Consider the following 14,638-nt stretch of genomic DNA (forward strand, 5'->3'; position numbering starts at 1 on the left):
TAATAAATACAACAGTAATATACAAAACTAATTGACAAATTTTGTAAAAAAAAACAAAAAAAAACAAACATTTAAAACAATTTAAAGTCAACCTGAAGTGGCATTTGCAACCCATTTTACTTCCTTAAAATTATGCATTTTTGAGAATATTCAAACAGGAAAAATGTGTGGGGCAAGACTTGAGTTTATCCATCAGGAATTGACTGGATGTTGAAACAGCTGTTTAAACCCGAATGAGGGTTTGTAGTAGGCCTACTCAACACCTGAAAAACCACATCCAGAAAAGGTAGAGATGCCGAAAACATACCTAAAAAAGTTGATCTTTGAGAGCATCTCGACAAAGAAAAAAGGTAATATTTAATCTTCTTTTGCTATTATTACCGTAAACTTTACTTACACTAACACTAAACTACATTAACTATTTATTAACAAGAATCCCTTGTGAGCTACCTATAAAAATACATACACAAAAAAAATGACTAAACTATTTGGCTGCATGGCTTATGTGATTTTTTTTTAACATGCACAGATGAATCATAAACAATAAGATCTGGAACATGTTTTTGATTTCATGTTGACTTTAAACCAACACTGAGAAACCAGTGGAAAAAAAAAAGACTGGGTTATCGGTGTTATTACACAAATGGATATTTTTGTGTAAATGAAGAATTACAGAATTTAGTACCAATTAAAGTCTATGGAGAAATATTAAACAAGCTAGTTTTCATATGTTTAGAACAAAAAAAACAAACAAAAACATTCATTAAGATGCAATGTTTAAAAAAAAAATGGTTAAGACTAAGGTAAAGACTAAAACTATCAAGACTAAGATTCTTGATACAAATTGAAAAGTAAGAAGCTGATATTCCAGAACACAAACCAGTGCATTCAAAATCAACAAAACACATGACGGATGAAGTAATAGTGCTCTTTTAATTCATCTGCTTTATTAGGTGTCCTTGCTGATCGCCACCAAGATCTTGAGTGTGAATGAACAGTACGTTAGTGGTTGGTGTGAAGAATGAATTAAATTGGTAAAAACCTGTTGCCATGAGCCAAAAATACTGGATGTGAAAGCCAGTGATTTGGGGGAGACTGGGGAGGAAGTTATTTGGTCCCCTGATCTGCGTCTTCGACGCCCAGTACCAACACCACAGGTGTAATGAATCCAGGTACCTATAGAGTCAGGGCTAGACACACTCAGGGGGCTCTCTTCCTGGAAGTGAGACAGGGGGCAGAAACAGCACAGTCATGCAACGTTAACAACAGTCCGGCTACGTGTCCACCAACATTCACTATAGGAAGACAAACAGTGCTCATACTTTGCCAGCAGGCGTCTTGAAAAAGTCTGCCTGCAATGGGGACTAAAAAAGAAAACAAATAAGAGACCGTGGCAATTTCCAAAATAACATACATTTTGAACTGAAACATGAAAAAATCATGGTGCTGTTGAACATGCTTTTGCACCCAAGGTATTATATACACGCTCACAAGGCTGCTAGCTGGTTTTGCTTGACTGAAAACTGAATGCTTGAAACAATATTGTGTGACATTAGTATGGCAAGATGGAATAATTTGCATCACATTGTACAATAAATACAACAAGCAACAGTACAAGAGCGACACGAGGGTGAGTGAATGGCAATTTTCAGTTTTGGTTGGACTATTCCTTTTATTGATATCCTTTCCTTTTTTGAAAAATAAGACAGGACATTTTCAAAATATAATCTTTTGTGTTTCATAGAAGGAAACAATTCATAGGGTTTGCAATGACATGAGGGTGAGAGTTGTTACATATACCGTGTGCAGAATTATTAGGCATTTTCTGATCATATTTTTTTTCCAGGCACATTTTACCAATTCCAAACCACATCAATCTTAATAACTACTATTAATTTTGTTTTTAATCATTTGTAAGTGATATATAATTGTTCATGAAGGCTGTAAATGAAAAACACCTTGTTTTCAGGTGTGCATAATTATTAGGCAGGTTTTCTTTTACAGGCAAAATGAGCCAAAAAAAATTAAGAAAAAAGAATTAAGGTGAAGAATGAAGTGTGAAACCATCAGGAACCCTTAAGTCTCCAGTGCCACCATTTTCCAGAACTGTAACCTACCTGGAGTCCCCAGAAGTGCAAGGTGTCAGGATCTCAGAGACTTAGATTAGGTAAAGAATCCAAAAAAATGACCCCCACTTAAAGGGTTAGTTCACCCAAAAATGAAAATTATGTCATTAATGACTCACCCTCATGTCGTTCCAAACCCGTAAGACCTCCGTTCATCTTCGGAACACAGTTTAAGATATTTTAGATTTAGTCCGAGAGCTTTCTGTCCCTCCATTGAAAATGTATGTACGGTGCACTGTCCATGTCCAGAAAGGTAATAAAAACATCATCAAAGTAGTCCATGTGACATCAGTGGGTTAGTTAGAATTTTTTGAAGCATCGGAAATACATTTTGGTCCAAAAATAACAAAAACTATGTCTTTATTCAGCATTGTCTTCTCTTCCGGAATCCTTTCCATTGAATTGATTCCATTGAATTGATTCTATTGAATCCTTTCATCTGTCGGCACTGGTAATGCACTTTTACGTCGCCGTGGTTGTTTTTGGCAATTAGAACATCTGCGACATGCACACTTACGCACCATTTAAAAAAATATAGCAATACCAAAATACAAACAATGTAGAATAGCTTGAATACAGCGTGCGCCTCCCTCAGACTGTAAACGAAGCTCTGGCGCACCGGATAACACGTCAGCAGCGTCTTACATCAGTAGCGTCACTGCGGAGTCGTGAACCACACTCCGGAGCAGAAGGGGGCGGTAATGCACCAATAAGCTGGATGCCAACCGCCGTAAAACAGGAAAGAAGAAGAAGCGGAGTAATGAACGCGGATTGACAACAGACTCGGAAGAGAATAAAATACTGAATAAAGTCGTAGTTTTTGTTATTTTTGGACCAAAATGTATTTTCGATGCTTCAAAATGTTGCGGATGTCCTAATCGCCAAAAACAACCACGGCGACGTAAAAGTGCATTACCAACGCCGACAGATGAAAGGATTCAATGGAATCAATTCAATGGAAAGGATTCCGGAAGAGAAGACAATGCTGAATAAAGGTGTAGTTTTTGTTATTTTTGGACCAAAATGTATTTTCAATGCTTCAAAAAATTCTAACTAACCCACTGATGTCACATGGACTACTTTGATGATGTTTTTATTACCTTTCTGGACATGGACAGTAGCCTGGTAATACCAGACTCTGCTACTTCACTTTGCTTCGTAGACAGAGTCTGGAATGGCATAATAGAGAAGTGTTTTCTCTCTCGCTAGGGGACGCTTGTCTGAAGTTTAAAATCATTGGTTACCCGTAAGCCAATCAGATACGTTTAGTTATGACGTATGTTATCCGCCTGTACAGCCGCATCGAAGCACAGACATCATGCATCGAACTCAAATCTATGATTGAACTTCCACTGTAAACCTGTTGTAAACACATGATGATGTGAGCGAAATACCGGACTGAACATGGCTGTAAATGACTTTTGCAGATTATGCGAAGTTAATGCATCCCGAAGTTTGCATCCCGTGTCTCGTTTCCCATTCCCGCGGTCGTTTCGGTTTTCGATTTCTCTAACCTACAATGTAAAACTCGGCTCTTAGCATCTACGTCACGGCTCTCAGCCCGCCCTCTGTTCGTTGATTGGCCCGGCTGTTTCCAGACCGGTGGCAAACACAAAGCTCTGACGCTGTATCAGACTGAGTACAGAAGCGAAATGAAATTGAGCGGAAGTAGGAAGTCTGACGTAGTCAGGCTACATGGACAGTGCATCGTACATACATTTTCAATGGAGGGACAGAAAGCTCTCGGACTAAATCTAAAAAATCTTAAACTGTGTTCCGAAGATGAACGGAGGTCTTACGGGTTTGGAACGACATGACGGTGAGTCATTAATGACATAATTTTCATTTTTGGGTGAACTAACCCTTTAATAAGAATCACAAGCTGAAGTGTTGTAAAATACATGAATACTATTTTTTTTAAATAGGCTTTATAGACAGACAGATTGAAAGTGACTCAGATTGAAAGTGCCACCACTGTTTGAAGAATTTGGCAGTAAGGTGTGGGAATTCATTTTTAGTCCATCTCCTATTCTGAAAAATCCGTCTTGCAGATATGGAATAAAAATCATCTTACAAAACTTACTGCTAGATTCTGGAAGATAAATTCTTCAAACTGTGGTACAAGAGGATGTGGTGCTGGTCCTTCAAGAGTCACTTTCAATCTGTCTATATAATGAATATAAGGTGTTTTTCATAAACAATTATATATCCACTTATAAATGATTAAATACAAAATTAATAGAAGTTATTACGATTGATGTGGTTTGGAATTGGTAAAATGTGCCCGAAAAAAAAAAAAAATATGATCAGAAAATCAACTGGCCTAATAATTCTGCACATGGTGTATTCCTTTAAAAGTTTGTTTTTCTGTATAGGCATTTGTTAATTCTCTTTAACCTTTATTTAACTGACAAAAGGCCAAAGAAATGATTTTCAAAGTTTTCACTTGTAAATATAAATACATTTTGATGGCTGTACAAATGATACACACAAAACGCTGGCGAGTATTCACGTAAATACAGTAAGTTATGTTTTAAGTGAATGTGAACAGTTGAGAGAGAAAAAGCATATGTAACAGTGAAATGGATCCATGCATTAGGTTTTAAAGTGACAGCAGCCTAATATACCTGCTGCCAAATTATGAGATCATATTAAAAATATCTATATGCACTCCACTAGCCACAGTGGCTTGTGAGCAAAAAAAGTTGATGTCAAGCCCTGGGCGTAATATACAGCCTATTCCATGCTCAAGCACAGGCATAAAGCTTGCTGTAAAGCACTGGCAAAAGTAATGATTATGAATGAGTCAGGAAAAAAATAGCAAGGAGACATTTTAATTATTTATTAATAAACTAGTGTTTTTTGAGTCAGTGTCGGCAGCAAAGATAAAGATGACGATGCTGCCTAACCATCTCCGCAGTATAGTGAACGCGCCTATAGAGCATTGCACCTTTCATACAGATTAAATAAGCAGAGAGTATTTCTTTTTGATTTGAATTGGTTCAAATCAAGATATTTCTAAGGTCTGTGAGGCACGTAGCCTATATTCATTTTTGTGACGTGTTACAGTTCACAGAGACCGAGGCGGCAGAAAGGGAATCATGTTTATTTTCTTTATTTTACAAAAGGCACAATACTTTCTTGTTATTGTGAGTTTACACAAATAAGAGTAGACCCTTTACAGATGTATTACTCTTATCTGTATGACCAAAATGCCATAGTATTTTAAGTTGTTTCTGCTGTTTTCAGAAACAAATGCAAGTGATCGTGGCAGCGCCTCCATGTCATGCAGTAAATGCGCTATACTGTAGCTTCCACACTCCACACAACCACTTGGATATGCGCCTAATAATAGCGAACATTTATCCAAGTTAATGTGAGAGCGAGCAGCCATGTAAAGTTGCTACTACTTATATGTTTCCAATGATAAGCCATGTTTGAGGTCGATGGATAATAGGCGAACGTTCAGATTACCTGGCCGCCATACTATAATTACCACAAGGAACTGCCATTAACAATCTGTCCCTCATGGACTTCCACACGAGGTTTTTGTTTTTCTGCGACTAACTGACTAATAAAATTCTGGTTGACGAAGCCTCTTCTGGTTGACTAATGATTAATCAACTATTAGGGGGCAGCCCTAGATGTATTGACTCATTTTTTAAATTTTGTTCATTTTGAAAAAAAAAAACTTACATAGTGTACGTTTGACATGAAGTTGTACAACACTCCCAGAATAACAACATAGACAATTTCACTCCATTTTTAGCCTGTTTATATGCTTTAAAATTACATAAAAAGAAACAAAAGAAAAACAAACAAACAAAAAAAACATCAACCTGTTCCCTAAAAATGAAATACATTCAGGAAAAATATTCAGGAAAGGAACTGAAATTGAAAAGGCTTTGAGCCAATTCATTAAAAATTAAGGACACATAAAGGCATATCGACCTGAAGAGAGATGGATTTGAAATTGATGAAAATTGCAAGCACTTTTTCCTCATTGATGCATGATGTGACAATGGGAAAAAAATGTAAGAGAAAAATAATTCAATATGCACAGTACGTACACCACCAGACAAAAGTTTGGAAACAATGAATTTGTTTCTTGAGATCTTAAAAACCTAAAAATAAAAGCTTATGCTTTAAAATATTCGAATCTGTATAAAAACAAAAATTGGGCCATCATATGAATCTATTTCTGTTTACAACAAGGTCTCATTTGTTAATAAAAGTTAACTACACTTGTGTACATGAACTAACAATTAATACTGTACTTCTACATGAATGTAATGAATATTAATTTCAATAATTACTAAAGATACATTTAAAATCAAATGTTCTATCTGTTAACATTAGTTAATACACCTGTATTTTTTAAACTAACATTAACAAAGATTTATTGTATATTGGTGTAAAAATATACTGCTCATTGTTAGTTAGCTAATGCATTAACTAATGTTAACAAATGAAACATTATTGTAAAGTTAATAAATTTCTTAAAAATAATATTTTAATTAGAATTTTAATTTAAAGTGCCCCTATTATGCTTTTTTCAAATATTACCTTTCATATAGTGTTTATAACTGTTAGTAAATGTAAAAGTTTTGTGAAAATTTCAAAGATTTCAAATTTCATTAATTCCAGTCTTACTTACTGCTCAAACATATGTCATTTTGTAAAAAATCTGCATAATGACAGTCTATGGTCTTCATTGGCTGCCTGCAAACAACATCTGCTTTGACCCTCAAACACTGGAGTTGTAGCTCAGACTGGAAGTTTTCTTTGTGTTGTTCATGTCAAGAAGATGCTGTTTTCTGCATCTGCCCTTCCAAAGAATGTTAGTATCACTATGTATCAAGTGCTGAGGAAGAGCTGAAATTCAGATATGCCAATGACCATTTGATTTCTGACATGTGCAGTAAACGGTCGACCAGTCACAACAGACTGGGCCATCTGACCAATTAGAGCAGAGTAGACCAATCACAACAGACTGGGGCCGACTGACCAATCACAGCAGACTGGGTCATCTGACCAAACAGAGCAGAGTAGACCAATCACAGCAGCCTGGGCCATCTGACCAATCAGAGAGGAGTTGACCAATCAAAAACAGACTGGGCCATCTGAGGCTCTTGGAAAGGAAGGGTTTAAAGAAACAGAATCCTTTATCGAATCATTTCAGACACTGTGAGAAATGAAGTGATGCTGCAATATAAATTATGAGAAAGTTAAGGTGTTTTTTTGACCTTGGATCCATGTAAACCTATTGTAGGAGACTCCAAAACAAAATTAGGAACCTTTAAAATAGCATAATAGGGACACTTTAAAATAGCTGAGTCCAGTATACTTGGCAATTGAGTCTGTGCAGCATCTCACTAGTGAAGCTATGAGTTTAATTCAAAAATAGTGAAATCACCACCTACTTGCTGAGAAATAAAATGTAGCAAAGTTATTTTATTTTATATTACAAGTTTCTGTGCTCCTTAAACCTTAAAAGATTTTTGTGTTGCACTTTAATTTTAGGAGAAAAATGGTTAATTGTCTTCTGGGTTTAAAATCTACATTATCTTAACCTCAGGATGTACTTTTTACAGCGCTATAGTACATTGAAGACACATAATTATGAATGAATCGTGGCCTTGACTCCGTCTATATATACACAGTATACAGTATATATATAGAACCAAATATTAAAAAAAACAAAAAAAAAAAACACTTTTTTAAAAAAAAGTGCTTTGTCACACTACACACAGATGGATTGTTTCACTTAAATTTGATGTAAAAGTTTGAGCTTTGTGTAAATAAACCTTAACTCCTCAATTCATGACTGCCTCTAAGCTAAGCTTCTATATATGTACAATATACATATGTATGGAAGAATAGTAATAAATTGGAAAAGACTTGATTACTTAAAGAAAAGTTTTTAGAGACCCTTTATAGTGACAACATATAATAACTTACTTCCACAGAGCCAATCTTTTTGGAGCGGGGAAGAGGGGACTTCCGGTGGATGTAGATGGGATCTGACACCATGGGGCGGAACATCATAAGGGCTCGATCCGGCTCGTCCCGTTTGGCACCACTGGCCTCCTCGTCACTGTCATTATGGGATTTCTTCTTGGAGCCCTCATTCTAAAGAGACATTCAACATTTAAACACATTTGAAATCAAAGGACAGAGATTAAGAAACACTGTAAATGAAAACATTTAACAGTATATCAATAGCAACTCTTAAAAGAGATGGAATGTTTCTTTTATGACCAAGTCCTTCCCAAACTCAGCAAGAGGAAATAAGCAGAATAAAAAAGCAGTCATAGTCATCAGTCACAGCTAACCTCTCTAGATGCTGGTCTATATCCAAATCCAGATGGTAGGTTTTTATCTTCTTCACAGCCTTTAGCTCCTGGACTGAAATGAAGTTCCACATGGAAACGGTCCTCTGACGAAGGATCCTACAAATTCAAACCCCTCATTAACACGGTATTAAAAGGGTCACATGTCTGTACTCATACATCATACACGCCTTAATATAGATTGGATAAAATATAAAGTTTTGCATCCTTTCTTAAATATAAGCACATTGATTTTAGTTAGAGAGTTCAAAAAGTTCTGCATAACGCAGTTTTGTGTGCTAAAAATATGATCTTGCATGCGCAGAATTATGACAAAAATTATTCCATTATTCTATGCATTTCTTGGGTATCAAAACACAGATAAACAAAAGCTGTTTCTAAGTATTTTACTTCAGATTTCTGCCATTTAAAAGTATTGCATGTGTGCTTGACATCCTGGTACCTTGTTTGGGTCTTCATAGAGCATAATGACTATCTGTGTCATGTAGTTCAGCTCACTGACTATTTTAAGGTAATCCATGGCTCTCCTCCATTGGTCATCTTTGGCCTCCTGAGGATACAGTGAAAAAAATTCCTTTGAGCAGAAATAAATTTTGCTTGGAATAGCAAAAAAAACAGCTAGAATATTACAATGTACTTATTATTACATTTACATTACATGTTTATATAAATGATTATATAAATAAAGACATACATCACAGAGGGCTCCGTAACGCAAGATAGACAGCAGTGAGTGTACGTGACTCTCACTGGTGAAGTAAAGTCTGGTCCGCACATGGCGTTCTGGAGACATGACTCCGCTGGAATACCTGTGGACAGAAAAATCAACTACACTTACAATTCAGGTCCACAATTCACTCAAAAAGTGAAAGATTAACAGTCAAATATGAATACAATGCTTGTGTCTCAATGTGCGTTGATCACAGTTTAAATTTAAGTTTTGAGGACGTTCAACAGATGAAAAAATGATGAGAGAATATAAAAAAGAATCCAAAGATGAACTTAACTTTAATGGGTTTGGAAAAACATGAGGGTTATTAAATGACAGAATTGTTTTTTTGGGTGAACTATCCCTTTAAGTTTTTACATGTGCAATGAATGTCATAAGATCAAGGACAATTTTATTCCTCATATCGTAACCCCTTTAGTTCTTGAACTGTTGACTAGTTCTTATATTGTCAAGATATATGAATGTTATGAATGTTATTTTCTCTGACTAGGTCTTACACTGGGTGCAGTTTATTAACAGTGTCATCGTCTTGTGTCCTCTGTAGGTCAGAGCGGATCTTGCGAATAAGAGGTGTACAGTAACCTTTGGCTATGTCCAGTTTCTCAGGTTGAGAAATACCATATTCCTGACAAAAGCAAATAAAGACAATTACCAGAAAATGTACCAGCTCTTATAATTCATTACATTGATCTTTGATTAAAAGCTAAAATACAAAAAAATAAAAAAATAGTCACCTGTGGGATGACAATGTCAGCCAGTGCTTTGGATAACCGGTAAATTTCCATGGTGTTGTCAAGCTTTAATGAGCTGTTGTGCTGCACATCATATTTGATGCAATCATAGATATCAGGTATCTTGCTGATGTTGTATCGGCCATTCTTCATCTTAAAATCCTTCTCGAGTTTAGACCACCGACGCAGCATCAGCTCAAGAGTCTCACTGTGGTATAACTGGATATCTGATTTAAAAAAAAAAAAAAAAAAGTGCCACTGAATTAGAAGCCCTCAACCACACACCCTCGCTCCAAAACCCTGTCCACTAAAGAAAACTAAAAAAAAAAAACTAAATAAAATACCTTTTAACAACAAGCCTAATTACAAATACAAAATGTAAACTGATCTGCATATTTCTAAATATCTCACAATAAAAATGCCCATAATAAGAGACTGAGAGACAGTTATACTACTTACTACATAACAAAATAGTTGCACTTTAATAGGGTCAATAACACGTGAGGATGAAATGCATGTGCCATTTTTTAAGAAATCTCATATTATGTTGGTTTCATACATTTTTAAGAAAAGTTGATGTATTGAGTCTAAAATAGTACCAATGTAACCATCAAGAAATAGCAGATCAATTATTAAAAGTTAAAAATGCTATAAACAAAATGAATTTTTGAATCAGGTATATGAATTATACTCAACATGTCTACAAAATATGCACTACTAAATATTTGTAAGAGTCCATCAACACCATTTTACACTTGTACCTGCTGATTTGGGGTCTTCCATTCTTTGGCGGATCTGCAGCGTTAGGCTTTGAATGAGGGAGTACACCTTATCACATGTTTTCACAGGGTTTTTAATCATCTGCATGGACTTCACAAGAGATGTGCTAGAGGTGGGCGCCAGCTGGTCCAAAAATAAAACACATCATCACTCACAGATGCTATCTATATTTAGTGCAAATAGTGGCAGATACAATTTGCACCTCAGTGTATTGTAGTACATTATAAAATTATAAAACAATATGCAATAACAACATATTCAGTGAATATGACATCTATTAAAATCATAAAAAGATGCTGCCTTATTGGGACATTACTTTTTAAATATTTTCTTCATTTTTATTTAAAATAAATGCCTCTCTAAGCTGATATGTGATGGGGAAAGGGAGAAGAATGAGCTTAGAAAAAGGTGGATTCAAACTCTGGTTGGTTGCGTCAAAAGCTAACACCGCCCGCCCTACTCTCCACAACAATGATTCTGTTAACAGATGGGTTTCTCTTGTAATTTTGTCTAGCTCAAACAGACATTCGGGGGTGGAGTTAGTAAATAGCCTCTGCCAATATGGCTTGGTGTAAAAAGAAAAATTAAGATAAACTGGGGGATCAATTAATTTTCATTAATTGAATGGTCTAATGATGACTACTACTTAAATTATAGTTCCCGAGATTAACAACACAATACAATTCTTCACAAACCAATTCTTTTAGAAATGTCCTACTAAAAGTATCTGCCATCTCTAATCTTTTAAGCAACCTTAAATACGATTGTCCTAGATTGGCCCTGACCTTCTCAAAGTCTTCTGCTGTGAAGTCTCTGTCCTTCTGAAGAATCTCATGAAGTCGTGCTTTGACTTTCTGCTGGCAGCTGCTTAAGGAGTCACTGTCACTGTCCAGAAGGCCATTCATATTGGCACTTTTTACCATCTGAACCAGGATGGGTGTCAGCTCTCCCTCTAATGCCAGCAGGCCCTGAGAACACCAGACGCACTCTTGCTCTGACTCATATCTCAGTTGTTTATATGAGAAATTAGTATATTATGAATAAACATGATTCAAAATAAACATTAAAGCATGCGATTAAAAATATTTAAAACTGTTTATACATTTAACAACATTAACATATTCATTTGACATTATAAGGTTAATTCTGGAGTTTTAATGCTACTTTCGCGAATGCTGCAGCAGTCATCTGAACGCGTCCTTCATCAGAGGCGTATATCTTCAGGTCATGCCTATATGTGCTGTGCAGACGGAGAAGGCCACAGCCGGGAAAGCCAGCATAGTCGCCTGAGACGCAGGAGAAAAACAATAAGCAACAAGGGGCAGACATAATAGGAACAGTATTGAGCACAGTGGGTGTAAAAGTACCTTGTCCTCCAGGGTACATACACCTAAAGGCCCGACCAAGCTCTTCAGCCTGCACCCTGCCTGCTGGAGTCAACTCGCCACCCCACTTCAAAACCAGCAACAGCGACGGGTCATCCCTCCGCACGTCTGAAACACACATACAATCAATATCAAATGCACAAAAGTGCACTATCAGCCTTTGCTAAAATAGGAAGGAGAGAAAAGGTGTTCATGACCATTTAAGTGGAAGTGGAAGTTCTGCAATGTGGACCAAAACATCAGAATTTGGTCTACATAAGACTGCACTAACATAAGTCCCTTTAATTATATAATGTATACCCTTTAATTTTAATAAAATGTACCCGATCTTACACATACATAAAACTATGAAAACAGATTGAAGTTCTAAGAAACAGCATAAAAATCAGCCAAAAGATACATGGAAGACCATCATTACCTTCCTCTTCACTGGATGTTTTAGGGCAACCATGTGGCAGATACGTTAACTGAACCTTGCGATTAATGCCAGAAAAATGACCGTACCTGAACAAACAAAATGAGATATTAGAAAAGAGACTGAAATATAGCTGTATATTTAAATATAATGGGACCAAGCATGACAAAGTGGCATAAAATTGGGCTGGATATAGCTTCCCCAGAAGAAAACTAAAGGTGATGATACACAGAGCAACTTTCTGAGCAATGTCTGAGCATTGAGAATGGCAACAAATTTCGATCTAAAGATCCAGATAATCCAGATAGAAATTTGTTGGCCATTCTCAATGGGGAAGTAACCAAGTAACATCGCTCGGCAACATTGATCAAAAAGTTGGCCCGTTTATCATCACCTTAACAGACACTAACGTGTTGCTTGGCCCCCAGTAATAATCTTAACAGAACACTTACATTTCAAGGACAGTTTTCAGCTGTTCAAGCTTTGCTTTACTCTCCTCAATTTCGGAATCGTTATTTTGGCCGAGCTCTACCAACAGCTGCCTGGCAATGTCCAACACTTCCTGTTCAATTCAATCAAATATAACAAACAATTGTGCAAATGAGCTAATCTTGAGATGAATGCTTTAGATAAGTGTGGTGAATATTATTTATTATTTATTGCTAAAACAACATTTTACTTGGAGTTGCTTTGGCTTTTTCAATTTCAGTTTTCCACTTTTGTAGCCTTCACATTTTTCAAAGAGGTCAAAAAACCTGAAAGACACAACATGAGAAATTAACAAAGGATAGTCTTTAGCTGAGCATCCGGTCACATTGAACTTCATATTCTTTTGGAGTTAGTGACAGTTTATAATGAAGATTGCTTAGTGACAGAGTAGACCTAAAATGTCGGTACCTCTGATGTCGAACTTCCATTTTCATCTTCTGTTTGGGAGTTCTGTCACCATGTCGAATCACAGCAATTACGCACCTCAACTCCATCCTGAAAGTCACACAGCAGCACTTTAAAGGATATTTGTTTTGAGCTTATGCAGAAATAAAAAGATATAAATCAATACTTCATTATTAATATATACACTTCCCAGCCAAAAGAAGGGCACTGTTTGGATTTAAATAAGCAAATGCTAAAGAGTCTATGACTGGATTATTATTGATTGTGATTATTATGTTTCTAGTATGTTATACGTTTGGCAACAGTTCTTCTAACCCTAATTGATGGAGTGTGTAGCTTTTCATTTCTTAAACAACCATGTACGAAAACACATCACGGCCATATTCCAGGATGACAAAGCCAAGATTCATCAGGCTCAAATTGTGAAAGAATGGTTGGGAGGGAGCATGAAGAATCATTTTCACACATGAATTTCGTTCTTTGAAATCATCTTTGAAATTGTACATATTTTAATGAAATGTGGGAGATTTCTGTCCCTCCATTTAAAAAGTCCATATTACCAAAACTTTGATGATTCAAAAAGTTTGATAAAACATAGTTAACAAATCCATATGTGGTTAAAGTGGTTTAATCTAAGACACAAATGCATTATATGATGAACAGACTTAATTTAGACTTTAATTCAACATATATTGATCAATGCTCATACACAGAGAACGTCAAATAAGCTAAACAGATGCTTCAGAAGACCTGGATTAAACCACTCAATCCATATGGATTACTTTTACAATGTCTTTTTGAACTTTTTGAAGTGTCAAAGTTTTGGTGAATGGATTTTCAAATGGAGAGACATATCTCTCAGAACAAATCTTCTTTTGTGTTTCAAAGACGAACAAAAGACTTATGGTTTGGAATGACATGAGGGTGATTAAATGAGTTTACAATTTTCATTTTAGTTTCATTTTTGGCAGAACAATTCCTTAAAGAACTTCAAAGAAAAAGATTGCACTAGCTAAGATACTAATAGCATTGTTCATGTAATTATCACAAGAAATTTGGAAGATTGTGATGTTCGTATTTGCTAGTAAGGACATACATCGTTCCAGAGGTTGTGGGAACTATGGGAATATCCTCTGCTTCTAAAGGTATAGACCATGGGATCTGAAACTGTGGAGCCAATTCTCTCATGATGATATTCCTGTTGAGCAAAAGGAAAATAATAAT

The 14,638-nt window shown here is 35.9% G+C and overlaps 2 protein-coding genes across 18 annotated transcripts in view; both read right to left on the reverse strand.

Moving 5' to 3' along the window:
* The window catches only part of LOC125255945 (histone-lysine N-methyltransferase 2D-like), a 526,365-nt gene that overhangs the window by 481,703 nt on the left and 30,024 nt on the right, over positions 1 to 14,638 (reverse strand). The gene's annotated exons all lie outside the window — the stretch shown is intronic.
* The window catches only part of ppip5k2 (diphosphoinositol pentakisphosphate kinase 2), a 49,326-nt gene that overhangs the window by 17,981 nt on the left and 16,707 nt on the right, over positions 1 to 14,638 (reverse strand). For 8 of the 16 annotated variants that reach the window (XM_048171423.1, XM_048171416.1, XM_048171491.1 and 5 more), the window contains exons 11-26: positions 14,511 to 14,612; positions 13,418 to 13,504; positions 13,200 to 13,275; positions 12,973 to 13,082; positions 12,524 to 12,609; positions 11,885 to 12,213; positions 11,506 to 11,688; positions 10,702 to 10,843; positions 9,944 to 10,167; positions 9,707 to 9,834; positions 9,174 to 9,288; positions 8,922 to 9,029; positions 8,462 to 8,578; positions 8,088 to 8,258; positions 1,323 to 1,364; positions 1,043 to 1,216 (exon numbers count right to left, since the gene is read on the reverse strand). In XM_048171423.1, the coding sequence (XP_048027380.1) occupies positions 1,043 to 1,216; positions 1,323 to 1,364; positions 8,088 to 8,258; positions 8,462 to 8,578; positions 8,922 to 9,029; positions 9,174 to 9,288; positions 9,707 to 9,834; positions 9,944 to 10,167; positions 10,702 to 10,843; positions 11,506 to 11,688; positions 11,885 to 12,213; positions 12,524 to 12,609; positions 12,973 to 13,082; positions 13,200 to 13,275; positions 13,418 to 13,504; positions 14,511 to 14,612 (2,194 nt within the window). The remainder of the gene's footprint in view (positions 1 to 1,042; positions 1,217 to 1,322; positions 1,365 to 8,087; positions 8,259 to 8,461; positions 8,579 to 8,921; positions 9,030 to 9,173; positions 9,289 to 9,706; positions 9,835 to 9,943; positions 10,168 to 10,701; positions 10,844 to 11,505; positions 11,689 to 11,884; positions 12,214 to 12,523; positions 12,610 to 12,972; positions 13,083 to 13,199; positions 13,276 to 13,417; positions 13,505 to 14,510; positions 14,613 to 14,638) is intronic. The other 8 variants (XM_048171540.1, XM_048171532.1, XM_048171471.1 and 5 more) reach the window with 4 other exon arrangements.

The sequence above is a fragment of the Megalobrama amblycephala genome, linkage group LG2, assembly GCF_018812025.1.
Source record: "Megalobrama amblycephala isolate DHTTF-2021 linkage group LG2, ASM1881202v1, whole genome shotgun sequence".
Lineage (NCBI taxonomy): Eukaryota > Metazoa > Chordata > Actinopteri > Cypriniformes > Xenocyprididae > Megalobrama > Megalobrama amblycephala.